Source organism: Lathamus discolor, chromosome 3 (assembly GCF_037157495.1).
Source record: "Lathamus discolor isolate bLatDis1 chromosome 3, bLatDis1.hap1, whole genome shotgun sequence".
Classification (NCBI taxonomy): Eukaryota; Metazoa; Chordata; class Aves; order Psittaciformes; family Psittacidae; genus Lathamus; species Lathamus discolor.
The window spans coordinates 6,429,263-6,454,671 of record NC_088886.1 but is presented as its reverse complement, the minus strand read 5'-3'; the positions used below and the strand labels follow the sequence as shown (position 1 = coordinate 6,454,671).

Below are 25,409 nucleotides of genomic sequence, written 5' to 3'. Positions count from 1 at the left end.
GCAGTGATTGTGCCCCTGCACTGGGCACTGGTGAGGCTGCACCTCGAATCCTGTGTTCAGCTCTGAGCCCTTCGCTACAGGAGAGACATTGAGGCACTGGAGCGGGGCCAGAGAAGGGCAATGGAGCTGATGCAGGGCCTGGAGCACAAGTGTGATGGGGAACGGCTGAGGGACCTGAGGGGGTTCAGTGTGGAGAAGAGAAGGCTCAGGGGGGACCTTACCCAACCCGGCTGACTCTCTGGGTTGTGCTTCTATCGCCTGCCAGAGCCAGAGCAGCAGAACACGTTTCCACCAGTGCCCCACTGCCTGCTGCGCCGATCAAAGGCACAAAACCACCTTGGACTGATCCTCCGGTGCCATGTTTTAACCGGGAGGGTTTACAAGAGCCGCGGTCTGCGGGGAAAGCTGATACCTGCTGTTAAATCAGCGGGCAGGGCTGGATGCTCGGGGTTCGGCGCCTGAAAGCCTGTCTGTGCTCCTTATTTCTTCCAGCTGTGCTGGAGGAATCCGATAAAGGCACTGCTGTCCCTGCAGCCTTTCACCACGCTGCTTTGCTGAGGACTGATTTATGCCACCGGGGTCAAATGTGTGGCCTGAGAGGGGCATGTCCTGCACATGGTGGGACTGAGGGACTCGGCTGCCGTATGGGGCCTCCCCTCATTGCCCCGGGGCTTTCCAGGAGGAAAAATGCTGAGGATGGGGGGAAGATGAATGAAGGACCGAGAAGAGAAGGCAACTGCTTCAAAGCAGTCCGTGGTGCCAAAGCAACCGAGGGGTTCAGCCTCAGGGAAACCACTGCAGGGAGGCATTGAAGGGCTTGGTGACTTGTCAGAGCAGTGCCAGGGTCCTGTTGGAGGTGGGCAACCTCTTCTGACCCCCAGCAGGATCCAGCACAGCCTGCAAGCGTGGCTGGGATTGAGCAGCAAACCTTGCTTTCTGCACCAAACAGCAGCCCAACGCCAAGGAACTGCTTCCCCAGGCCCGGAACGCTCCTGTCTGAAGCACCACGGGCATTAAGGGGGCTGCTGTTCATGGATGTGGATCCAGACCTGCCAGTGCTCACAGACACAGCAAATACAGCTCCATAGAGGACATCTGCACCAAGAGCATCGCTTCATTGCTCAAAGTGGGACTGGCGTTAGGAATGTATTTTTTAGCAGCTTAGAGATAATTTGTCCCTATAAAAGCCTGGTAAATGGTTGGGTTCAGCCCTTTAGCTTGGCAAAAGGTTACAACCAGGCTCCTGCCCGGGAGGGGACACTCTCTGTGTTACAGCGATTCCGGTGCCACGGTGACGGCTGCCATGGCAAGTGCTGGCACCATCCCTGCGGCCCTGGGGGACCAGAGCTGCCTGCATGGGGCCGCAGGCACTGCTCAGGAGCATGGGCAGCCAGGTGAGGCCACCGGCCAGGCTTGCATGGGCGCACGGGGAGAGCTGCACTTGTGGTGTAGCTGTTCTCACCTCCCACACTGCCTGCGCTGCTGGGAAGCAGCTTCTTGCATTGGGGTCTTTTGCACATCACAGTCTGGGACACTCCAGTGTGGAAGTGTGGGATGTGGGCTGCTCATCCTGGAGCTCGCTGGTGCCAGCAAACACAGAGCATGGAGGACTGGATGCGGAGCCGCAGATCCCTGTGTCCATCTCCCCTAATCACTCCCCTTGGCCTGGCTGTGGCTGGCTGAGGATGGGCTCAGCCTTGCGCTGACGGCTCTGTGTTGCAGGGGAAACCGTCAGCCAGAGCAGAGCAGTGCCCCCGGCTCATTCAGCTGCCCTATTTCCAGTTCAAGGAGATCATGAAGAGGCGCAAAAGCCGGGTAAAGGCTGGGTTTCATCCCCCCCTCCTTTGCTGGGGTGAGCGGTGCAGGCAGCACTGCCCAGATCCGTCCTCACCCTTCCCCACTCTCCTCCTGCAGGATAGGCTGGGCCCAGGCACGTACAACATCAAGGACTTCCTGCAGGAGACGCGTCCCACCAGCATCCGGGGGATCTGCGACGCGAGGGATGAGCGGTTCAGAGATGCTCACAGGGTACATCGCACCCTGACATGGGACATGCTGGCGACTTGGCTTTGGGAAGCAAGCCTATAGGCACCCCATCTCTCCTGCAGGACTGCTTCCCTGGCCCTGGCACATATGGGAACCCCTATATCCCGCTTGAGGAGAGGGACCAGCGCTCCGCCAGCACAAAAGGGATGATGGACAGCAGGACGGCCAAGTGTGCACCGACAGAGGCTGCGGCAAGTCCTGCCCCTTGCTCTGGGCACATGCTGTGTGTGTGTGGGGGGGGTTGGCCCTGTCCCACCGCTGAGCACAGCCTTTCCCTTGTGCCTGCAGGGCAGTGGCCTGGGACCTGGTACCTACAGCCTGCGGAGCTGCATCGGCCAGGGGCTGCGGCGGGCGGGCAGCCCCAGACCCTGCCAGCGTGTCTCAGGAGGGAGGCTGAAGCCCACCGGTGGTGGCTGTCAAGCCTTGGAGGTGCGGTGCCGCAGGGTCCAGTGCATGGATGGGGTTTCTCATTGAGCTGCGGCATTGCTGGCACATAAGGATGGAGTGAAGCATCTGCCAGCATCTGTCCTGCTTGGGTTTTGCTCCTTGACTTCCCTTGGAGAAATGTGCTCACGCATAGAATCACAGAATGGTTTGTGTTGGAAGGGACCTTAAAGCTCACCCAGTTCCAACCCCTGCCACGGGCAGGGACCCCTTCCACTGGAGCAGCTTGCTCCAAGCCCCTGTGTCCAACCTGGCCTTGAGCTCTGCTGGGGATGGGGCAGCCACAGCTTCCTTGAGCAGGGGCAGGGCTCAGCTGTCATCACACAGGATGGATGGTGTGGACCAAGGGACCACCAGCAGCTGAGCTTCTTGTGCTGCTCCCCTGTCTCAGCAGAAGCAGAAGAAAGGCTCTGAGGTGGTCACTGTCCCTGTCAGGAGTTTCCTGGATGAGCTGATATCGAATGAGAACAAGAAGAAAGGCTGCTTCAGCACCCTGCTGAGAGACCCGGGCTGCCCCACGGAGAGGATCTTCTGGTCCACACTCAGCCAGTGCCCGAGGAAGGTAGTCAGTGGGAGCAGGGACATCACACCATGGTGTCACCTGCATCCCTGGTGGTGCAGCGGGTACCTGGGGTGGGGGTGTTTTAGGGCTTGTGGGAATGTATGTATGTATACATGGATGGATGGATGGATGATGGATGAATGCTTGGATGGATGGATGGATGCTTGGATGGATGCTTGGATGGATGGATGGATGGATGGATGGATGGATGGATGGATGGATGGATGCTTGGATGGATGGATGGATGGATGGATGGATGGATGGATGGATGGATGGATGGATGGATGGATGGATGCTTGGATGGATGGATGCTTGGATGGATGGATGGATGGATGGATGGATGGATGGATGGATGGATGGATACTTGGAAGGATGCTTGGATGGATGGATGGATGGATGACTCTCCAACATTTTGCAGCTCTTTATGAGCAAACTGAAGTGTAACAGATTTTCTTCTGTGCAGAATATGATGGGCCCAGGCTCCTACAACCCAAAGCCTATTGAGAAGTCAGCATGCAACAGCCAAGCCCCATCCTGGTCAACTGCCAAGAGGTTCAACAGAAATTTCTACCACCTCTTTACTGGGAATGAGGTGAGTGAACGGATGCAGCAGTGAGGGAGGGGTGCAGGAACAGTCAACAGTCAGGCTCTGAGCTTCCTCTGTGACCATCCCCAGCCCATTGCCAGCACCCTGGGAGAGGCTGAAACTCCTCTGAGCCAGGGTAAGGGGGTCTCTCCTCTCTTCTCCTCTGTCCTCTGCACAGAGCCATCAGAAGTGCCACATCAGGAGGTGTCTGTGATAGAAGGGCAGACTGACCTCAGGAGGGGCTTTTCTCTCCCCATCGATTAGCAAGGAAGCCTGGGTGATGTGTCCAGATACCCATCCTTTAGCGAGGAGATGAGCCCCTCTCTGGCTGCTGTTGTTCTTGCCCAGAACAGGCTGCTATAGAATAAATGGTGAATAAAGGCATCCTGCCAGGACAAGGGAAAGATGCCCCCATGCACAGCATCATGCTGAGCATCAAGCATGTGCTGTCCATAGGCAGGTGAGCAGAGGGGCAGGAGCTCAGCAGTGACCACATTATCTCTGCCTTCACCTTCAGGCCTTTGCCCTTTTCAAGGGATGCTCAGACAACCCTTCCCATTAGTTCTGCTCTGCATCAGCTGCAAGCAAGCAGATGCACTTCATGGATGAGGGCAGCTGAGTTTGAGTTCTTTTAGGTGCCAGGAACAACTTATCCTCCCAGAAAGTCATATTCTGCTGCTTGAAAGCCAGTTTTACCTTTAGCAGCATCAGCAGCACATTGCAGGAACAGTGCAGGTAGGAGTCCTTCCCTTCATACCCATTCCTGGAGCTGTATTCATCTTGGCAGCTTTGCTACAGAGAACCAAAACAAAACCTAAAGGCCTCAAAGCAGACGGGGGAAAGCTTTAGCCTGAAATAGCCCACCTAGGCTAGGGATGGGGAGCAGACTTCCATGTGGCTTCTCTTCTTTATCCAGCTGAGCAGGGAACAGACAACTTGAAAGAGGTCAAGGATGAAGACATAGAATCATAGAATGGTTAGGGTTGGAAAGGACCTTAAGATCACACCTTTGTAATTGTTAGGGAACTCACAGATCACATTCCAGTGGGGAGGCTGTGACAGGGCAGCCCTTCACTACAGCTGACTGGTGAGTGTGCAGAGCTTACAGACTCCTTTATGGGCAGCTGTGATAAGAACTGTTCATGAAGGGGACTGGTCGGGCTGACACCGATTATAGCATCACAGAATCACAGAATGGTTTGGGTTGGAAAGGACCTGAAGATCATCCAGTTCCAGCCTCCTGCCATGCATCTCCTCCCTCCCCTTCAATACAGGCTCAGTTTGGGTAAGATATATCTCATTGTTCTGCCAGTCACCAAGCAGTGACAGAGCTGGTGCACAGGAGGGTTTCCCAAACCTCAAGGCGCCAGGATTGCTGCCAGGAGCTGGCAGCTTGCGCCACGGCATCTGATGGCACCTGGGCAGGGCAGCAGCAACGGCACCCCCGCACCTATAAAAGAAGCCCCCAGGGCACACCGGGGGCCAGGAGCCCCACCAACAGGGCAGGCAACCAGGGCGCGGTGCTGCGGTTGGCACCAGCTCCACCGGGAGCCATGGTGCCCACTCAGCAGAAAGCCACGGCTGCTCCGAGCTCTGCACCCACCATGGCTGATGCAGCTGCCCTGGCAGAGGTCCAGTTGAAACGCGTTCGCATCCCGGTGCCAGGGTGAGCCTGGCTCCTGTGCCAGGACCAGAGGGCAGCAGTGAGTGTTCCTATGGCAGGTGCGCACAGGAGGGGGGCTCCTCTGCTTTGGGATAGAGCTCTGGAAAAAGGAAGGCTGAGGAGTATCAAGGGAGTGCAAGAGAGAAGCCACCGGCAATGGTGATGTCTCCTCTGTGACCACCCCACCTGCCCACATGCCCTCACATAGTAGCTCTGAGGCTCTGCAAGTGGAAGTGAAGAAGGACAATGGTTCCTCGAACTTGGAGGTGCAAAACTGCTTCCACAGGGAAAGAAAAGGTGGGTCGTTGTCATAGGAGGCTCCTCTTCTGAAAGGAGTAGTTAAGGGGGCCTAGTTAAGGATGTGAGGAGAAGGCTTCCCACCCTGGTATGGCCTTTGGGTTATTATCCATTATTGATCTTTGAGATAAGCAGCTATGAAGTTGCAACAAGAAGCCCAAAGGCAATCCAGAGACACCTCAGGGCCTTGGGGTAACTCTTAAGGGATCAGAAGCTCAAGCAGTATTCTCATCTATCTTTCCAGTTGCAGGGAATGACGAGGGAAGAAGCAGGAAGAGCCAGCAGATCAGTACCTGCCTCTGAGCATGGTGTCACCGGCAGAATTCTGGGGGATGTTTGATTATGGGTTGGTCTACACACCACCGAGCGTGCTGGTGATGGCTGGGGTATCCCTGTTTGGAAGGGGAAGAAAGATCTTTGACAGCAGTTAGCAGGGTTTGTTGGAAGAGCTTTAAACTCTCAGGGGACTGGAGCACCTCCCGTATGAAGACAGGCTGAGGAAGTTGGGGCTGTTCAGCCTGGAGAAGAGAAGGCTGCGTGGGGACCTCATAGCAGCCTTCCAGTACCTGAAGGGGGCCTATAGGGATGCTGGGGAGGGACTCTTCATCAGGGACTGTAGTGACAGGACAAGGGGTAACGGGTTCAAACTTAAACAGGGGAAGTTTAGATTGGATATAAGGAGGAAATTCTTTCCTGTTAGGGTGGTGAGGCACTGGAATGGGTTGCCCAGGGAGGTTGTGAGTGCTCCATCCCTGGCAGTGTTCAAGGCCAGGTTGGATGAAGCCTTGTGTGGGATGGTTTAGTGTGAGGTGTCCCTGCCCATGGCAGGGGGGTTGGAACTGGATGATCTTGAAGTCCTTTCCAACCCTAACTATTCTATAAACTAGGTTTGAAGGGGAAAGGGATAGACCCAGGATCCCTATGGGTAAACCTGGGGGCAGCACACCAGCACTTGAGGGACAGTGTGCTAGTGCAGTCCTTTAGTCTGCTGTCTCAGTGGAGGTAGGGGATGGAGATCCATGTGGCAGCAAAGCCTCAAGGGTTACTGGTGTGTTAGAAACCATGGAAGCACCTGGGGATGGCCCCATAGGATTTAGGGCTTCTCCCCTGTGAAGAGGTGGTGGGGTCAACAGCCCAGCTGAAGTGCATCTACAGCAATGCATGGGCAACGAACAGAAGGAGCTGGAGCCTTTTCCCTGAAGGGGTGGTCAGGCGTTGGAACAGGCTGCACAGGGATGCGGTGGAGTCAGCATTCCTGGAAGTGTTCAAAAACCGTGTAATGAGGCCCTCAGTGACACGGGTTAGCGGTGGTCTTGGCAGTGCTGAGGAACAGTTGGAGTTGATGATGTTAAGTGTCTTTTCCAACCCTGATGATTCTGTGATGTTTTGCAACTGAAGGCCTGGCCATGCACAGGCACTACCTGGTTTTGCCCCACTCACATCCCCTGTGCGGCCTATGGACGGGGAAGCACATGAGACCTTTTCCTTTCAGAACCCTGTAGGCGTTGGTCGCTACGACACCTCCAAGCATGAAAAGTACCCTCAGAAGATAAGATACCAGTCCCTGTACCAGTGTGATGCCCAGCGGTACCTGAGCAACCTGAAGCGGGATGCCTGCTTGCTGTAAGTCTGATAGACAAGGGGCTGTAAGTGCTTATAGGTATATAGGGTATATAGGAGGTGTAAGGGGCTTATAGGTAAATCACCTTGAGCAGCTCTGGGGAGACTCTCGGACAATACAACTGATGTGAGATGGCATGATCATGTAGTTAGATCATGGATTAGGACTGGGAAACACTCACCAGCCCCACCACAGGGTCCATCTGTGGACAGGGAGGTTGGTATTGCTGCACCTCTCCCCTCCCTTTGTGCTTCCTTGCTGTGTAGGGATCTGAGGAGGGTTAAAGAACTGGGTCTTGAGGCACTGAAGAGATGCTGAGGTGACTGTTGTGTCTTGTGAAATGCAATTTGCCTGCAGCAGAGGTGTACACTAGTAGTTTTCATTGAGTTAGAGGAGGCAACCAGGGAAGGACTGGGAGGTGGATGGATAATTGGGCTGTCTGGATCCGTTCCCAGTGCAGGCACTGGACTGCTCAACAGCCCTGAACAGAAATCACCTTCTCAGGCTGTGCCTCGGTTTACCCATGTGAGGAGGGAAGATAACACACCTCACTTGCAACACAAAGGGCTTTGAAATTGCTAGGGTGAAAGCCCTGTGAAGCAGGTAGGAAGGATACTGAGAGGCCTCAGGGTAGCCCTCTGCTCTCATCTTTGCTTGTGGCCAAGATCAGCAAGTTGCTGCAGTGGCACTGGCAGCTCTGCAAAGGTCCTTCTTCACCTCCAGAGAGTAGCTAGAAATCAGTCTTGGCTGAATATAACTTGACAGCTTTCAGTGGAGCAAGCAGAAATCAACTGTCCTGTGATGGAGGAGGCAGAATGGAATCAAGCTTTCAATATTGCCCAGCTTTGTTCATCTTGCAATAGGAATAAAAGAATATGTGAACAGTGAGCAGGACTCGGAATTCAACCATACCTCTGATCAAACAGCACCAGCTCCAGAACCACTCTTCAAGTTACATGAATTTACAGCTGTGCTTTTAAGGGAGCAGTCAGGCTTTTGAGAGCTCTGTTCACCGCTGTGCTCATTAAGACTAATGAACCATAGATTGGTTTGGGTTGGAAGGGACATTAAAGCTCATCCAGTTCCAACCCCTGCCACGGGCAGGGACCCCTTCCACTGGAGCAGCTTGCTCCAAGCCCCTGTGTCCAACCTGGCCTTGAGCACTGCCAGGGATGGGGCAGCCACAGCTTCTCTGGGCACCCTGTGCCAGTGCCTCAGCACCCTCACAGGGAAGAGCTTCTGCCTAAGAGCTCAGCTCAGTCTCCCCTCTGGCAGGTTAAAGCCATTCCCCTTGGCCTGTCCCTTCAGGCCCTTGTCCCAAGCCCCTCTCCAGGTTTCCTGCAGCCCCTTTAGGCACTGGAGCTGCTCTCAGGTCTCCCCTTCAGGAGCCTTCTCTTCTCCACGCTGCCCCAGCCCAGCTCTCTCAGCCTGGCTCCAGAACAGAGCTGCTCCACCCCTCACAGCATCTTCATGGCCTCCTCTGGACTCAAGATAAATAAGATTAATCCAGCCAGTAATTTGAGCCCACTGAATCACATCTTCTTTCCACAGCGAGCGGCTCAAGCCTGTTGCTAAGATCAACTGGTGTGATTTGATATTTGCTCCACGTTGTCCAGATACCTCTGAAGAAATCACTTTTCCGAAAGTAAGATGGTGCTGGAAAGCCCAAATCAGTGAGTAAACAGCAGACACAGCAGCAGAGGAGGCAGGGTAGATGAAAATGCTTACAGTGTGTTGGCACGCAAGCCAAGAGATTGGAAACAGCTCCAGTTTTGCCCTGTGCTAATAAAACACTCAGGCAAGGAGCAGTCTTTTCTGTCAGTAATTATTTCCACGCTGGGCTTTGTAAAAGTGACAGGCTTCAGAAGAGGGTGGCAGACACTGCCTATCCTCTGAAGTACGGTCTGCTGGCACTCATAGCTCATTGTGTTAAACACTTGTGCTCAAACGATGCTACTTAAAGCTGCAGGTACCTGTGATACCACAGCTGGACCACCAACACAGCTCAAGGGAGAGCTGTGGCTGCAAGTGCCCTGCTGTAGAGTAGCAGGGTAGTAACTCTGGCCCTTAGTAACTGCCTGTGTGTACGTCCTGTGCTGCCTTTAGTGTGGCTGCATGCAAGGGATCTTCATCCCAAGCTGCAGTGTACAGCTTCACTTGAATTAACATTGCAAAGGTTTTATAGGGTCATGGGGTTGTTTAGGTTGGATGGGACCTTAAAGCTCATCCAGTTCCAACCCCCTGCACAGGCAGGACCTTCCACTAGGGCAGCTTGCTCCAAGCCCCATCCAATCTGGCTTTGAACACTGCCAGGGAGGGAACTGGAGGGAATTTAGTATCATCATTCCACATTTTTTGGGATATTAAATCCTAGGGGTGATGGAGAAAGTAAAAGGAACAGAGTTGTGTCAGTGGCAAAGGAGGATGGCCATAAAAATGCACTGGGAGTATATTGGTTCACTTAGAGTTAAGCTTTATGAAGTCTCACACTAGTGTTTAGACCAGACTGGAATAATTAAATTGAGGTGTAATTACATGTTAGTTGTGGCTAATTAAATATGCTAATTAACCTGCAATTATCCTTTGGTGGGGGAAGATAACTGAGCACAGGTAGAACTGCAGTCAGTTAAGGAAATCCTGATGATTGTTGTGGAGAGGCAGAGGAAGGAGTTCCCTGACAGGCAACGTCTGAGCAGGGATGTGGGTGAGTGCTTGCTCCAGAGATACTGCTGAGGCAGCAGAAGAGGCCAGTGACACACAGCAGGCCAAGGCCAGCATGGAATGTGATTAAAGGAAGGTGGTGTCAGTGGGCCTGAGGCATTTGGCAGCCTGGATTTCAGAAAGAAGCCTGGAGCTTCCTACTGGGAAGGGAGTGCAAAGCTGTGACCATGGGAGGGGCAGGAACACCTCTGACAGCCCACACAGCTGCTGTGAGGGCACTTTCCAAGGCAAGAGATGTGGATGTGAAACTCTTCAGGCTAAAGAGTGCCCCGAATCTTCATCCTCCTTTCTGTGGCTGCTCATTCAAACAAGGGATTAGATTTATTAGTGTGAAGTGAGAAGAATGAAGTTGCTATCAACAGCTGTAGCACCTAAATCCAATAGGGGAAGAATGAGGTGAAAGTAGGGGAGATCAGGATAACTGGAATCATGAGGCTACGTGGTGCTAGTGGGGAATGACTGAAGCGTTAAGGCTCAGCTGTATGCTGTTTGTTTTCGGGCAGAGATAAGTGTTGACTCACAGACTTCAAAGCCATTCCTTCACTGTCTGCAGCACCAGGGTCCTCCCCTCCCAAGCACATAGCAATGCTTCCTCACCAGCAGCGTTCCTCAGTGATGGCTGACCAATTGAAACAGGACAGCAAGCAGGAAAAACGACCTTGGCAGCTGTTGAAAAGTAAGCAATCACGAAAGGACACCCCTATGAGCAGTATGCTGGCTAGATCTTTATTTTAAACAGCCCATACAACCAAAAAGTAAGAGCAGTTATGCAGGTGCATGTGTGGGACTGATACAGTTACAGTACCCAGTATCATCCAAAGTTTGCCAATAAATTAAGGAGTGAAAACCCAAATACAGTGCATACCTAAAGATCATCAGCACGTAGGTGAGAGAAACACAGCCTAAAGAAAAGTATTTGCATATCCTCTAGCTGTTTTAACGTGGCCCTTTAAAAGCTAACCAAACCCAATCTTGCTCTGTGCAGGTTATCTTACAAACGCTGGGCTAAATGGTAGCTTTGCCCCAGGGACAAGGGGCAGGAAGGCTGGTTACACCCTGAGCATCAGCCTTTGCCTTCCCTTGCACCCTGGGATAGTGTAGCAGACACTCCTGGATCACTGACACAGCTCCTGCCCTGCTCTGCATGGGCTGTGTCTCCCCATGGAAAGCTGCCCCTGCTACCAGTCCCCTGCACTGGGTTTTGATTATAAGGGGTACCTTATCTGCACACAAGCTGCCCAGCATGCAGTGTGAGTACCAGGCCAACCTGATTCTTGTTACTGCTTTATCATTGGTTTCATCTGGACAGTAAACATCCATCTATCAATAAATAAAATCATTGGTTTAGCACACATAGAAATTAAGCCTCCCACTGGTAACTGTTTAAGAAGTTCCTCATGTTACCCTCTACACAAGAAAATGACTTTCTTCTCCCTCAAGCTCAATAAGGTTTCAAGTAATAAGTTTAAGTACTGCTTGGGCAAGACATGGGCTTGGTTTGGAACCCAAAAGCAGCAGAAGGGGGGACTGAGCAGTACTTGCTGCTGATTTCCTCTCCAGGTGACTGAAACAGTCCTTTTACAAAGCCTATCAACCTAATCCAGCTAAAACAGAAAGCAAAAATGGGACTCGAGTCAGAACCAAGGCTTGTGTGTGTCGAGATTCACAACCACAGTTGTTCCTATCCACAGCTACTTGCTCTAACAAAACTCACATAAAGAAAGCCTGGACTTCGTCTTCCTACTGGCCAGGCCAGAATGGTCTGAAATAACCCATATCTTCCTCCAACCAAGTATTCATAAGGCACTAAAATAAAGCAATGACCAAACCCCCCCCCCAAAAAACCCCAAAACAACCCCCCAAAATCCACATAAAGTGACCCATGATGAATAAAACCTGAAATCAAAACCTGGCTATATGAAATAGCAGCAATTTCTTCAGTAGTCTGCAAAGCCAGAACACAGATACTTGTGGGGCAACCCCCCAATGCACTGTTAGCCAACTACAAAGTACCTAAACCCTACATCCACTTACGCTTTACAATCAAAACTGATCTGATAGGCACAAGTAAAAAGCGTTTTATTCACACCTCAACGCTTCATTTTGAAACTGAAGCCCCTGCCAGAGAGTTTTCACTGCTCTGCTGACACGACAGCACAGTACAACACACATGGCACAGCACCACACAGCAGCTGGAAGGTTATGGTACCACTGCTGAGGTGTTCTACCAGTTACCAACCAGGGGCAAACGGTTTTAAACATCATGATCAATGTGACAACGTGTTCAGCTTTGGCACCTCTTTCTGCACCCTCCCTACTGTCTTCAGAAGTCATGTTAAATCGAGCTATAGCACACAGCTGGTGTGACTCCAGCATCTTCATCCTTTCCAACTGTTCTTCTTAAGCTCGGAAATAGGTGAATCCACCCATGTCACATCAGATACAAAGGCTAGCACTTGGAAGAGCTCTTCAAAACACTTTGAGTTTGGAAAATCCATTTGAAAACATACAAAGAAATACTAAACATAAATTCATAAAGCAGGAATTCATACCTTTAAACATCGACAAGAATGAGCTTATTTGGAGAGCAATAAAGCTTTTTTTGTTTTTAAAGGATATACTGACTAGCTATAGGTAAATTCATCTTTCCCTGATTGCTTAGTTAGACCATCCAGGCTCAGTGCCTTGCAGCCTTGCAGATTTTGTCATACACTTCTGGAAAGGCATCCTTGCAATTCATCTGCTCCCGCAGCTTGTGGTATAAGGAACCATCAAACATATCCCAGAACTCCTCACGGGTCATGTAGCAATCTGCATACAGCATCTGGAAACTGCAGAGGAGGGAAAAATAAACCAGGGACAATATTAATTGCGCCATAAGATATATCAAGTATAAAGAATATTGTCAGGGCAGCAAATATTCAACCAAAAAACCCAATTAAAAACACTTTCAAAAGGCAGGCAAATATAATTGCTCGCATGGATTATGCTGCAACACTCAGCCAATTGTATTTTGTGGATTTAACATTACCATGATCTCTTTTCCTTATGGAAATAACACGTAATGGTGAGAACAGCAGAATACTGCTAGAGTCGTTTTAGTGAAGGGGAAGATGGGAAGAGAAAGCAGTTAAAATAACTGTTGCTTTTAAAATATGGCTCAGAACCCTTCTTTAGCCATCAAGGTATCGAAGCTCTCATTAGTTTTGTTACTACAAAGAGAAGGACCAATAAATGTGTATAAAACAGTGGTTCACGTTAGAGATTCTGACCACATGCAGCCAAATCTTCTGACAACTTGTATGCTAACAGCTTGTGTTCACAGAACCACAAGTCTGGAGAGAACCAGAAGTTCCCTCAAATCGAGAGTTTGAAACGCTCACATAACCTAAATTATCCCTGGCAAATACTCTTCTAACTGCTTTTGAAAGCCTGTTTGCCTTTTCTTCCATTCAAACCCTTTCAATTCCGGCTTCAGAAAAAGGAATTGCTTTTTCTGTACGCTTTCTTATGATCCATGGAGGTGCAATCATGGCATCTTGTATCAGTCTGTGTTACAAAATGCATTCAAGGCAGATGCAGCAACACATTCTTTGACTTTTTAGCTTCTCTGAACTGCACATCGAGAATATACCAGGCTGAGGAGATAAAGTTATAGTGTAAATGAAGCAGAGTGTAACAAAGGTCCATTTACAGAACTAAATGAAACCCTTATTTAGCTGTGGACAACTCCCCACTTTCATCCTGTGCTCTCCAAAACGCAGCAGTAAAACACAAACTGTTACATGAAAGCTCTCTTGTTGTGTGTGATTATGAAACTGTGAGATGAAGCATTTATCCCTTGTTCGTTTCCCAGGGACAGGTAGAGAAGAGACAAAACTTTGTTAGTAAAGAGCTTTAAATTAAAAGCTTGATTTCCAGTTAATTAAAAAAAAAAAAAAAAGCTTTAAATTAGCTTTCAGTTGCTTTGTTCTCTGGCAGATCACTTAGAGCAGCTAAAAGTCATTTACACTCTTCAAATCATCTCGAAGCAGACTCACCACTGGTACTGAGCCACATGGGATACAATCACTGTTAGACTGAGAAGTAGGTCAAAATAGAAATGGGGATAAATCGTACTGACGGTGTAAAAATACCACGTAGTTGGTTTTTGTCCCTGAGAAACAAGCTTGGAACTGCTTCTCTACTGACACTACTACAGCAAATGAGGCTGGCAGGAGTCTGTGACAGATGGTGGGCACGTATCTCACGCCTACTGTGGCCCTGTGTAATAGCAATCAGGGCAAGGAAAAGGAAGCTATGGAAGTACAAATTGTGAGGGAGGAAAGGCTCCCACCACTGCACAAGGACGAGTCAAGGCTGGCCTCCCTCTGCAAGGACACGCCAGCACAAGGACAGGGCAGAGCTGCAGCATGACGCTGCAGGGAGCACAACAGTCCCAAGGGCAGGGAGGCAGGGAAGCTGTCCAAACCTTGACAGCCTCTGGCATTCCTGAAGGGACTGCAGCCAAAACAGCACTCGCTCTGCCCCTGCTCTGAACCAGCTGAAAGACATCAGCCTCCATACACACAGCCCAGTGGCTGCCTTCCTGAGGGCAGGGCTAAGAGCCGTTGCTGAGAGCTGCTTATGGGCAGCAACTGCTTTGGGTACAGTCAGCACAAATCTGCCAAGGCCTTTCTGCACCTGGGTGGGTGCTTGGATGAGTTTTGTTGCAGCAGAGACTCCGCTCCCAGAGCAGCCTGGGGCTGAAAGGTGACCTGAAGCCAACCCAGCTCCCAAATACACCTCAAGAACTTCAGCCAGTGGTTTGGTTTTGCCATAACGTCATAAAAGTGAGTATTTCCAAATCATAACATCAAAATTACTAATTAAAATCAGTTCTCTGGTGGTTAAATTATTGCAATATTTAAGTGCTGTGGGATTAAATAACTGTTTAAACCACAAGGGTGTAAATGCTATGGCATTATTACTATTCTAAGGAGTGGGATCCTTACCCATGCACACTTCTTACAAACTTTTCCATTTGCCTCATCGAAGCTCTGGCTTCAAACTGTTTCCTTTTGGGCTCTCCATAAGCTCCTATATCCACGTAGAGTTCTGCTTCATCGCCTTTTGGATGGACCATACCAGGATTATTGGGCAGTATGAAAGGACATAGCCAAAGAGGGTACACCTGCAGAGGCAAGAAAACACTTTTTCACTTATCTTTAACAAACAACCCTTTAAGCTATCTCGTAATAAAGGTGACAAATGAAGAGTTGAGGAATTCTTCCCAATTTGGGATTAAAGCATGCACTTCCTTTCCAATTGTCTTGCTGTGGTTCTTAACTGCAGTTGCTAATGACCATAACAGAAATAGATTGAGCTGCTCAGAATATGTCCTGTGTCCTCCCCCTCAGGTATTTGAAATGAAACAAAAGCAAACCATCCCTCATCCCAAAGCAACAACTGAATACACACTCTGAGTAAAGAGAATGAAGAGTTTTCTTTTCCAGGCCAGTCCGAAATTGAAAATGCCAGGTTTGTACTTCTTACACTAACTAAATTCAGCAATAAAAGCAAGAAAGGAAATCAGTTCCTGCAGGTGGGCTTTAGTGAGACCACCAGCCATTATAGAAAGGTTTGTGTTGGCAAGGAACTTAGGAACATCCAGTTCCAAGCCCCTGCCTCACACTAGGCCATGTCACCCAAGGCTCAAAGTTCAAGTTTCACTAAGTGATAAAATCTCTCTGAAGTGCTGGCCTTCTACTAAAGTTTGAACCTCCTTTGTTCACTGTGTTCATTTCTTCTGCAGCCTTGCACAAAGGCAAAGCACAGCACTCCCTGGGATACAATCACAACCTTCTACACAAGCCCCCTGTTGTGCCTTATGATCAACAATCACAGCTCTTATCACAAACAGTCTGGGATTTGCTGCATTTTGAACTCATGTGTTCTTACATTAAGGTCATCGTGGAAGGTCTGGATAGACTTTTCAAGGCTCTTCATTGGCACCAGCATATCCTGTACAACGTGGTGCTGCTCGTACAGCTTTCGAATAGCTTCTCCTTGGGTGAGTTTCAACAAGGAGATTTTGGGAGGAACCATCCAGCCAAACACGTAACGGAAAACAGGGTTATTGCCAAAGGGGATGATATCCTTGAAAGAGGAAAGGAAAGAAGTTTTACTTAAGAATGGGTAAGTGAACCAGAAGACAATGCTTCAGAATTCTCGCAGCAATATTAAATCAGATTTTCAACAAGTTTAACTGATGATACTTTTGCTAAACTACTGTGATATAAATATGAACAAATAAGAGAGGCCTGGACTAAGCTTAGCTACACAGCCCTGCCTGAAGCCCTCTCTAGTTAGGATGATTGATTTTCAGTCATATGAATCACAACTTACTCAGCCCCAAATCTCTTCAGAGAATGAAGTTCAGAGAACAGTAAGTGATTATCTTAAAACATCTAGGGAAGGAGTGCATAAGAAGCTAAACTTATAGAACTCTTGCAAGAATAAACACACACAAGGCAAGTTCTTTAAAAGAATTTTAAAGCTATAAATGTTAAGTACTTCCTGCACAGGCAACTGCTGCTTTAACTTCTCCAGGAGCTGGAAAGATCCAGTATCTCGCTCCAGAGATTCAAAAGGTAGCAATGGAACTCTTTCAAAATGCCACACAAAGTTTCATGTAAATGCACACTTCAATAAAGTAATAACCAGTCAAAGTAATGACCTTACTGCATAATTACTATTCATAGTTTAGACAGGGAAAATTTTCAGCCCTGATTTCACAGTCATGTTTTTCCCACCATGTGTCTTTGAAAGTCACTGTCCTGGGTTCAGCAGTAGCAGTCATTTTTTTCTCAGTAGCTGTTGCAGTGCTGTTTTGACTTTCAGCCTGGGAACAGCGCTGATAACACCCATGTTTTTAGTTGCTGCTCAGTAACGTTTACTCTGACCAAGGGCTTTCTGAGCCTCATGCTCTGCCAGGGAAGAGGGGAAGCCGGAAGGAAGCAGAGACAGGACACCTGAGCCAAACTGACCAAAGAGGTATTCTATACCACAGCACGTCATGCCCAGGATGTAAAACTGGGGGCAGTTACCTGGAAGGGCTAGTTCACTGCTCGGTTGGGAGGGGTATTGGTCAGCAGGTGGTGAGCGGTTGTATTCTCTTCCCTTGTTATTTCCATTATCATTGTTACTACTGGTGGTAGCAGCAGTGGTTTATGTTATACCTTAGTTACTGGACTGTTCTTATCTCAACCTGTGGGAGTTACATTCTTTCGATTCTCTTCCCCATCCCTCCCGGAGCTGGAGGGGAAGTGGGGGAGTGAGAGAGAGACTGCATGGTTCTGATTTATGGCACGACAATCACTTTGTAGGCATAAAAGCTTAATGCTGAGATATGTACTTTAGGTCTAAATTCAGAAAAGCACTGAACAGAAATTAGGAGGTTATGATCTAACACCATATTTGTTTTGCCCAAATGTAGGACTTTTAAATTTGCCATAAACTTCACTGCTTTTAATGCCATGAAAGGCAGAAGCGCTGCCAAGGGGAAGCTACATTGCACCCACACTGGGAAAGAGCACAGTACCTTCCTGCAGATGTTATTTTAAGTCTGGAACTGGTCTTACCTGCAGCTCCCAGAAGATACTGCGTGTATGTCTATGGTAATAATGTCTTGCGGGAATGTATTCTGTTCCAGTCCTATCATCTTTCAAATACTTCTCCACATGCTTAAAGAACCAAGGCTTGTAGTAGTTGCCAATTCTGTTTATCTGCAAGAAAATACGCATTCCTTAGCAAACACCAACACAGAAAACAGTAACACCTTACTAGACAACATTAAGTATGTCCCCCTAAAGTTCCTTTACTGTGAAGAATCAATGCTACACCCTCTGAAACAGTGTGAACGAGACTGTCAACAAAGATCCAGGCAGCCTTCAGTTCTCCACATGCATGGCTGCTGCTTTCCTTTCTTGCCACTAAGGTTTAATTCAGATAAGGGTTGCTAAGGCTTGGCTGTTACCAGTTAATTAAGAGACCATGAATGTGACAGAACTGGATTCCTAAAATACCAGTCTCTCAACCCATTGTTAACTGAAAGTCTCATATGGCAGAGGAGAAAGATTCAGGTTGAGGACTGCAGTGAGCAGCTGGCATGTCCCTCCTGTAAATGTCCCTGATGTGTTTTACTAACATGAGCTGTATTAAAAGCTTGCTGAGGAAAGAATTACCCTGAATAACCGCACTTTAAAGCAGCCTTTTTCTGCATATGAGAGAAGACACTTGTCTTCCTCCTTAGGTACTGCAATGAAAAGGCTGTAAATTAAATTATTAGCTGGAATAATGAAATGAGTGGATCATTCGTTCTCAGATGAAGAGATTTAGAGTAAAGACTGTTGTAGCAGCACAGAGCTGTAGTTTAAAATATTATGATGGATGGACCTAACTTTTAGTCCCATGCTGAGATGGTCCCAATCTTATAATGACTCTGGTTTTATACTGGCACGTAGTACAGCTTCAGTTAAACTTTGGGGGGATTTTTTCTCTGTAACTTCCCCTTACTTACCTTGCTTGGCTCAGCTTCATCAGTCAGGACTCCTGTCATGATGACTGCTTCTTCCAAAGAATATACAAGTCCTTCCACAAAACTATTCTCCCTTTTCTTAGACTCTTCAGTAAACCTCTCACAGATGTTCTGCAGTCCTCTCACAGGCTTATAATGGATTTTGACATATTTCTTGGCAGGAATCATTTTTATTTCTGCTGCAACCAGGAAACCCAGAGTACCACAAGACCAAGGCACTGCATAAAATAGGTCTGAATTTTCAGTCTGCAAAAAGTATGTCATACTCAATCATATATCCACACTGAAAACTGTCAACGACATTGTAAATTATAGCAAAAGAACAGTTTGTCTTACTGGTGAACATCTCACAAGGCTTCCATCAGCAAGAACAAGTTCATAGGCCACACAGGTGTGTTGAAAAAGTCCATAGATGTGGGATGAAGACTCAATGCCAGTTCCCATGATCAGGCCACCTTATCAAGAGAGCACATAACAAATCAAATGAAACATATTGAGAAATGAAGGTGATTTATGAGAGCAAAACCCCACTTTTAAGCTCTGAGCATGCTTTGAAGACTATTTAAAAACTAAATACATATAAAGAGAGCGCTTACAACATAAATACCACAACAGAACATCAGGTTCAACAGAGTACTTCTGGAACCTTTAAAATAATGCAACATGTTACGGCATAAAAAAGCAGTGACATTTGGCATTATCAGCAAAATCAGTGAGTCTCCTGTCATTAAAACAACCCTTACCTACTGTAAGATCATCAAGCTCTGGTACCACAGGAACAGTCCAGCCCATGGGATTCAGGTATGCGGTCAATTGGCCCATGGTCACCAAAGGTTCCACACGAACAACCTAAAAAGCAAAAAAATCCCAACCCAATTGCCCCCACCAAACATGAATTAAGTGTTCAGCATCAAGGATGACAAAACACAGCCAACTAGATTGTGCTTCCATCTGTTATCAGCATTCAGAGACTTACTTTCCTAAGAGCACTACTAAAAATAGTTGAAACTGTTTAGTGATTCCTCCTCTGCCTCAACATCTTGTTGCTCAGTCCCCCAAACCACAAATCAATCTGGTCTTTTAGACTTCAGCACAGAAAAGCTAAGCAATTCCATATGCTGGTTTTTTTGGAGAGAATGATCCAAGCACACCCTGTAAAGCCTGGTGGGTCTACTGCTATAAAAATTCTTTGTTCTTTATGGTGTCCCTGCCCATGGCAGGGGGGTTGGAACTGGATGATATTAAGGTCCTTTCCAACCCTAACAATTCTATGAATTGAATCTCTTCAGCTACAAATGTAGTTAAAAAAAGCTGTAAACTTCATTATTGCAAAAGCTTTGCGATGAATTTGTTACCTGTCTTTCACTGTCCACTTCCAGAACATCCATTAAGTTGATCATGATGTTCTTATGAGTCTTCTTATACTTCCCAACACGCAGTGATACAGTTAACCAGCCAGGCCGGCCAGTGCACATGTATCTTTTGCTGCCTTCATCTTTCCATTCCCGAACCTGCAAAAGGTAACGACTGAGGTGATGCTCTAAGGCATACATGTGCCATCAATAATGTGTACCAGAAACATTTTCCCTCTCTCTGGAATACTGTTACTCCTCTATGTGCATGTTACCTGCAAGTAACAAAGCCTGGATGTCTCTGTGTTGAGAAGGGATGCTTTGGAAGTCTCTCTGCAGACCTCTAAACCTCTAAATAAAATACCACCATAGGAGTTAAGTTATGGAGAAAAAGTATTTCTCTACATATATATACCCATACACGTACTCCATAGCTTTGGAGCGTTGGAGAGGGGCTTCAGAAAACTTAGCAAAGAACTCACAATGAGTTTTAAAACAGGAAACCCTATCCTCTGAGGGAGGTATTATCACTGCCATAAATAATCTGATCTTAGTTCTGTGAAGCCTAATGAAGCAATTCCTCCTCCTAAACACACCCAAAAATGGTCTGAGCCTGCAAATGAACAGGCAAAGGGAGAAAAGCTGGGAGGGGAAATGTGTAAACCACACATTTGATCCATGAATTCTGCAAACCCGCAGTGGTTAACATCTGGAGAACAACCATCAAGTGCAGCATTCTCTTCAAAGCCCAACTGCTACTACAGCTGGTGACTGAAAACCCAGCCCCAAACTCTCCAGAGTATCTCCGTGCATGTTAATATCGATCTGTATCTGCAATGAACATGAGAGTCAAGGGAGAAAACAGCAGCAGACGTGACAGAAATACTAGAGAGCACAGAAGCATTAGAGACATCTGCATTTATGGGTGGAAGAAGTTGTATTTCCCCTTCAATCACCTCTTGGAACTAAGCACACCGAGCAGCAGGATGAAGTGGCATTAAAACACAGCATTAAGCCAGCATTCAGACACTGACATTTCCATGTTGCACACGCACACATGGCCTAACCCCTGTGAGCACACAGGGACAGTACCGCACGTCCCTGAGCACGCCAGCGACAGCAGCCGCACGGACACATCTGGACTTGCCAGATGTTGACGCCGCCAACTTCACGAGGAGTTTCAGACAGGGGAAAACCGGTAACGCAGGGGCAGAAACACCCCTGGCTGGCTTTTATTCCTCTGCTTTCCCCCCTCCGGCTGCCGCAGCCGGATTCACGGCCGCCTTTAGGAGAGGAAACGGGAAGGGGAGGGCTGCGTGCCATGGGGCCCCGGAGAGCACCGGCGAGCAGCGGGCCGGGGATGGGGCGGGGGGGGGGGGGGAAGCGCCGGGGGGGTCCTCACCTGCGCCTGGATGTGGCGGACCCGCTGTGCGTGCAGCCTCGGGGCGCTGTGGAGGCGCCAGACGGCCCATGCGCGCAGCTGGTAGTAGACGTCGAAGAGGACGGAGAGCGGCAGGAGGAAGAGGCAGACGAAGACCCAGCGGTGGTGCACCAGCACGGCCTCCAGCCCGCGGTGCCTCACCCACAGCAGCAGCAGGAGCAGCCCGGCTCCCAGCGACCACACCGGCGACATGGCGGCCGCCGCTCTGCACCCGCTCCCTCACGGCCGCCGGGACCCCGCCATACCGCGCCCGCCGCTCGCGCCCTCGCCGCCCGGCCACGCCCCTCTCCCCCGCGCGCCCGCTCCCCATTGGCCGACGCCGGCTTCCTCCGTGAGGAGAGGGGAGGGGAGCCACCAATGAGAGAGCTCCGGGGAGATCGGACCAGGCGCTGAGGGCGCCGATTGGCTGAGCGCGGCGGGCCCCGCTCTGCCCTCATCGCATCGCCCCGGCAGCCGGCCCCCGGCCCCGCTGTGGGGGATCCCCCCCGCCATGGGGCAGCGGGGCTGGCAGCGGCGTGGAGCGGGGTCGGAGCCCCGGTCTGAGGCAGGGGCAGAGCTGGGGATGGGTCGTGAGGTGGGGACGGGGGCTCGGCGGTTGTGGGGAAGGGGAGAGGGGCTGAGGCGGAGGGGATCCCCACCCGCTCAGGGCTGCGGGGTTCTGGGTGTGGGGACAGGCCTCGGTGGTGGAGGCGCTGCCGTGGTCAGCGTAGCTCGGGCAAGGGGCTCACCCTGCTGCCTTTGGGTTGGGGGACGGGGGTAAAACGCCTCCTGCGCGGCTCTCCTGCTCCTTTGTGGCGGCTTAGGTGTCAGTGCACCCGGCAGTGCAGGAATCGCCCACAGCAAGAGGTGCTGTGCCATGCACTTCCTGGAAGGAAGAAGGAGATAGCCCCTCCGAAACACAGCCTTATGTCCAAAACCCGGGCAGAAAAACCCTCTCCACCACGGAACAGGGAGGATGTATAAAGTCTGTAAGGGAGATACGACCTGTTTATAGGCTAAACCCCATTACATCCCTCAATAGGTGTGCTGTTTGAGGGGGCAGTGGCAGACGCGCCCCAACAGCAGTGACCAGCCCAGGAGACGCAGCACAGACCCAAGAGAGCCAGAGGGAGCTTGCCACAGCACTGCTGGGTTCCGAGAGAGACGTGGCGTGGAGGTGTTTGGTGAGGACACTACCACGGTGACACAGCACACCAACACGTCAAGGATCTCTTCCTCTTTGCCAGCAGGACAAGTACTCACTGTTACCTTTAGCTGCCACAGGAGATACTTGGGAGCACTGTACTGGGAGGGGAGGTGGCATTGAGGTTCAGAGCTGTGCTATGGCAGGCGGCCACACCTTGCAGCCTCCTTGAGACAACTCAGAGGCTTTGTTTTGCCCCACTGCTCTTACTGAAAGACTGCTCTGAACCTTCACAGCTCTGATATATGGAAATGGTCTCCCAATTCCAGCTTTAATTTATTCCCAGCTAAATTACATTCACGGTGCTTGTGCCTGCGCTGCCCACTGGCTCTTTCCCTTCTTACATGCAAGCTGATGTTACCTGCTTTAATTTATCCGCTGACTGAAATTATGCATGGGAAAGAAGTTTCCCATGCCCCAAGAGAGGTTATTTTAACCTCTCTGAAGGAGCCGAATAATTCTTCTTGGTCTGAATGTGATCAAGTGCAGGGCTTACTGGATAACAGCATCATTTATTCATAAGGGGATATTTATACCTGCAGAGTAAACAGCATTTTGAATTTGTTTTTATGAAGACCTGTTAAAAGTCTTTACAACGTTTTCCGTGTCCTGCTCTTCTTTTTGTAAAGCCCTAGGCAGCAAGTAGGTGAGCTCAGAGACCGCGATGTGGAACTGTGCTTTGAAACAGAGGAGAGAGTGAATCACCATTAAGACGATGGTGAAATTGCCTGTGTACCTAGCAATGCCAGTCACAGGAAATACAGGAGTCAGAAAGGGATGAGGGAAGGGGAGACACATGTTTTAAGTGCTCTCAGTTTTAGTTATCTTACATGTGAGCAAAACATCCTCCAACTATCTATGTGGGCTTAGAAAACATCATGTGTAAATCTGGTTGGAAAAGCTCAGATTCCCTCGGTACCTTTGCAAGGCTAAAATCCCCACTCTCTTCAGTGAAATTATCATTTTAAGTGTGTTTAAGCTGTTGGTGCTTCTTAAAAAAGCAGCTCCCTTCCTCTTCTCCCTCTCCTGCCATCCCACCCACCCACTTGTGCTGTTCTGGGCACGCTGTGCGGTACAAGTGCTGCTGCTGTCACTCAGTGGAACAGGTTGGGAGCTGATCTGACTGAAGAAGTGAACTGGGGTTTAGAGCAATGCTTGTTCCTGCCTGGATCAGCTCTCTGGTGGGATTCATGTAGGTGCATGGAGCGGAGCAGGGGTCTCTCACTGACTGCCAGAGCTGCCCATCTCCTCATGAGATGCCAGTACTGTGCAGGACTCCATTCATTACCACTCAGGACTTTGTAATAAAGGCTTTTAGACAAGGAAAGAATGAAAAGATGCAGCTGTTTGCCTAAGGAGACAGCTAAAAGGGTGATGATAATAACATACAGAGCATTTGAGATGCAGACAAAAGTTGGCTACAGACTTCTGTCTCTGTAAGAGACAGTGGAAGCAAAGGCAGGCGTTGAAAAGCGTTAGAAAGGCCTTTCATTTACTCAGGCTCTCACAGCCTGGGCACTGGCTGCCACAGAGCTGCTGTTGAGTGGTACCAGTCTCTCACAAGCACGGGTCTTTTAATAGTAGTAGTTCCTAATAAGGAACTTGGCAAGCCTGCAAGCCGCCTTAATTCAATAACCAAACCAACACACGGTTACTAAGGGTTAGTACTACATTTCCCTAATCACCTACCTGCGTGTTGGTTTGGCGCGGAGGTGGTGCTGTCGGAAAAGGGATGTGGTTTCAGAGGGTTGGAGGAAGGTGGTGATCAAACTGATGGGTGAGAAGCTCCCTCTACTGAGGAAACCGAAGCACAATCGGTCGCCTTGAAGGAAAAGCCTGATGGGGGATGTAAGATGGAGTGGGGGCTTCAGTGGGACACCCGCGGATTGAGGCCTGTTGTTTTGGATATGGGCTGAATAAATCTGAAGAGCTTTTGGGCATCTAGTGATTGAAGACAAATGTCAGACTTCAGCTTAAGGGCTTCAAGGGAAAAATACAGGGGGATGTTATCAGCTGTTTCGTAGACTGGTGATATCAGAACCACTGCCAGAATATTCCAGAGGGATGATGCACACTTATCTGTTTCCTCTGAAAGGAAAAAGTTGCTCTGTGGCACAGCAAGATTCAAAGCCAGCCTGGTCTGGGGAGTGCTCTGTGCCTGCCAAAGCAGGGCTGCACCAGGCAGGAAAAGCCCAAACCCCACCTAACACCAGATAACCACATACAGGGACAGGGGATTTGAAGATGGCAGAACACTGCTAAATCCTTTAGATACTGTGAACTTAGAAGGAAAATAGCTGGTGTGATGATCCTACTTGTCTGAAGAGCAGGGACTTTGGCAATGGAGGGGTTCTGTGTGGCCTTTCTCCACCTGGATGCACATTTGCAAGGCCCAGGAGGCTTCAAAAGGCAGCAGAGACATTTCTACTGATGTTTGATTCGTCAAACCTGCTTTCTGCACCTTATAAAATAGTCTCTTTGGAGGGCGTATGGCAAGAATGTGGTTCATCTTATGTCGCTCAATTGCCTGGCTTCCAGATGGTGTTTTCTGAAAGGCATTTTATCAATAGGATATCCATTATCCAGGATCCACTTGTTGAGTTTCACAAATATTTCGTGTGAGGGAGTAGAAATACGTGATGGCTTGAGGAGGAGGAAGGCAGAGGATCTAGTGCAACAGCAGGAGCTGTGTCGGCTGTTGAAAAATGCATCCAAAAGGGACAGCGAGACTATAGTTACTTTAGAAACCGCCAGGTAGCTCTCAGGGAAAGTGAACCACTGTCTGAAGGCTTAGACAAGGATTTTAGGGTGATTAGGCTATTTTAGGTGTAGGTGGATCTAATCCAAAGTGGAAGGACTTCTTCAACTTCAGTGATGGGTCAGGGTCTCCACACCTAATCCTCAGGGTGGCTTTG

The 25,409-nt window shown here is 49.2% G+C and overlaps 2 protein-coding genes and 1 long non-coding RNA gene across 3 annotated transcripts; 2 read left to right on the top strand and 1 right to left on the bottom strand.

The window, feature by feature from the left end:
* Positions 1 to 1,355: 1,355 nt before the first annotated feature.
* On the top strand, positions 1,356 to 10,399 carry CIMAP2 (ciliary microtubule associated protein 2). Its single transcript, XM_065672990.1, has 11 exons — positions 1,356 to 1,394; positions 1,723 to 1,815; positions 1,915 to 2,028; positions 2,109 to 2,237; positions 2,335 to 2,475; positions 2,888 to 3,055; positions 3,516 to 3,644; positions 4,341 to 4,373; positions 7,091 to 7,221; positions 8,771 to 8,864; positions 10,325 to 10,399. Exons 1-11 carry the CDS (start codon positions 1,356 to 1,358, stop codon positions 10,397 to 10,399), a joined length of 1,146 nt encoding a protein of 381 aa, XP_065529062.1.
* Positions 10,400 to 10,643: 244 nt separating this feature from the next.
* DHCR24 (24-dehydrocholesterol reductase) lies at positions 10,644 to 21,590 on the bottom strand. Its single transcript, XM_065673270.1, has 9 exons — positions 21,273 to 21,590; positions 19,874 to 20,029; positions 19,262 to 19,367; positions 18,855 to 18,973; positions 18,501 to 18,764; positions 17,563 to 17,706; positions 15,881 to 16,078; positions 14,935 to 15,113; positions 10,644 to 12,771 (listed from the first exon to the last, which is right to left on the bottom strand). The coding sequence occupies exons 1-9, from the start codon at positions 21,501 to 21,503 to the stop codon at positions 12,618 to 12,620; spliced, it is 1,551 nt and encodes a 516-aa protein (XP_065529342.1). The 5' UTR covers positions 21,504 to 21,590; the 3' UTR covers positions 10,644 to 12,617.
* A 102-nt stretch (positions 21,591 to 21,692) lies between these two features.
* Positions 21,693 to 23,094, top strand: LOC136010823 (uncharacterized). Its single transcript, XR_010611018.1, has 2 exons — positions 21,693 to 21,885; positions 22,333 to 23,094. It is a non-coding gene; the product is annotated as an uncharacterized LOC136010823 (long non-coding RNA).
* Positions 23,095 to 25,409: the final 2,315 nt, after the last annotated feature.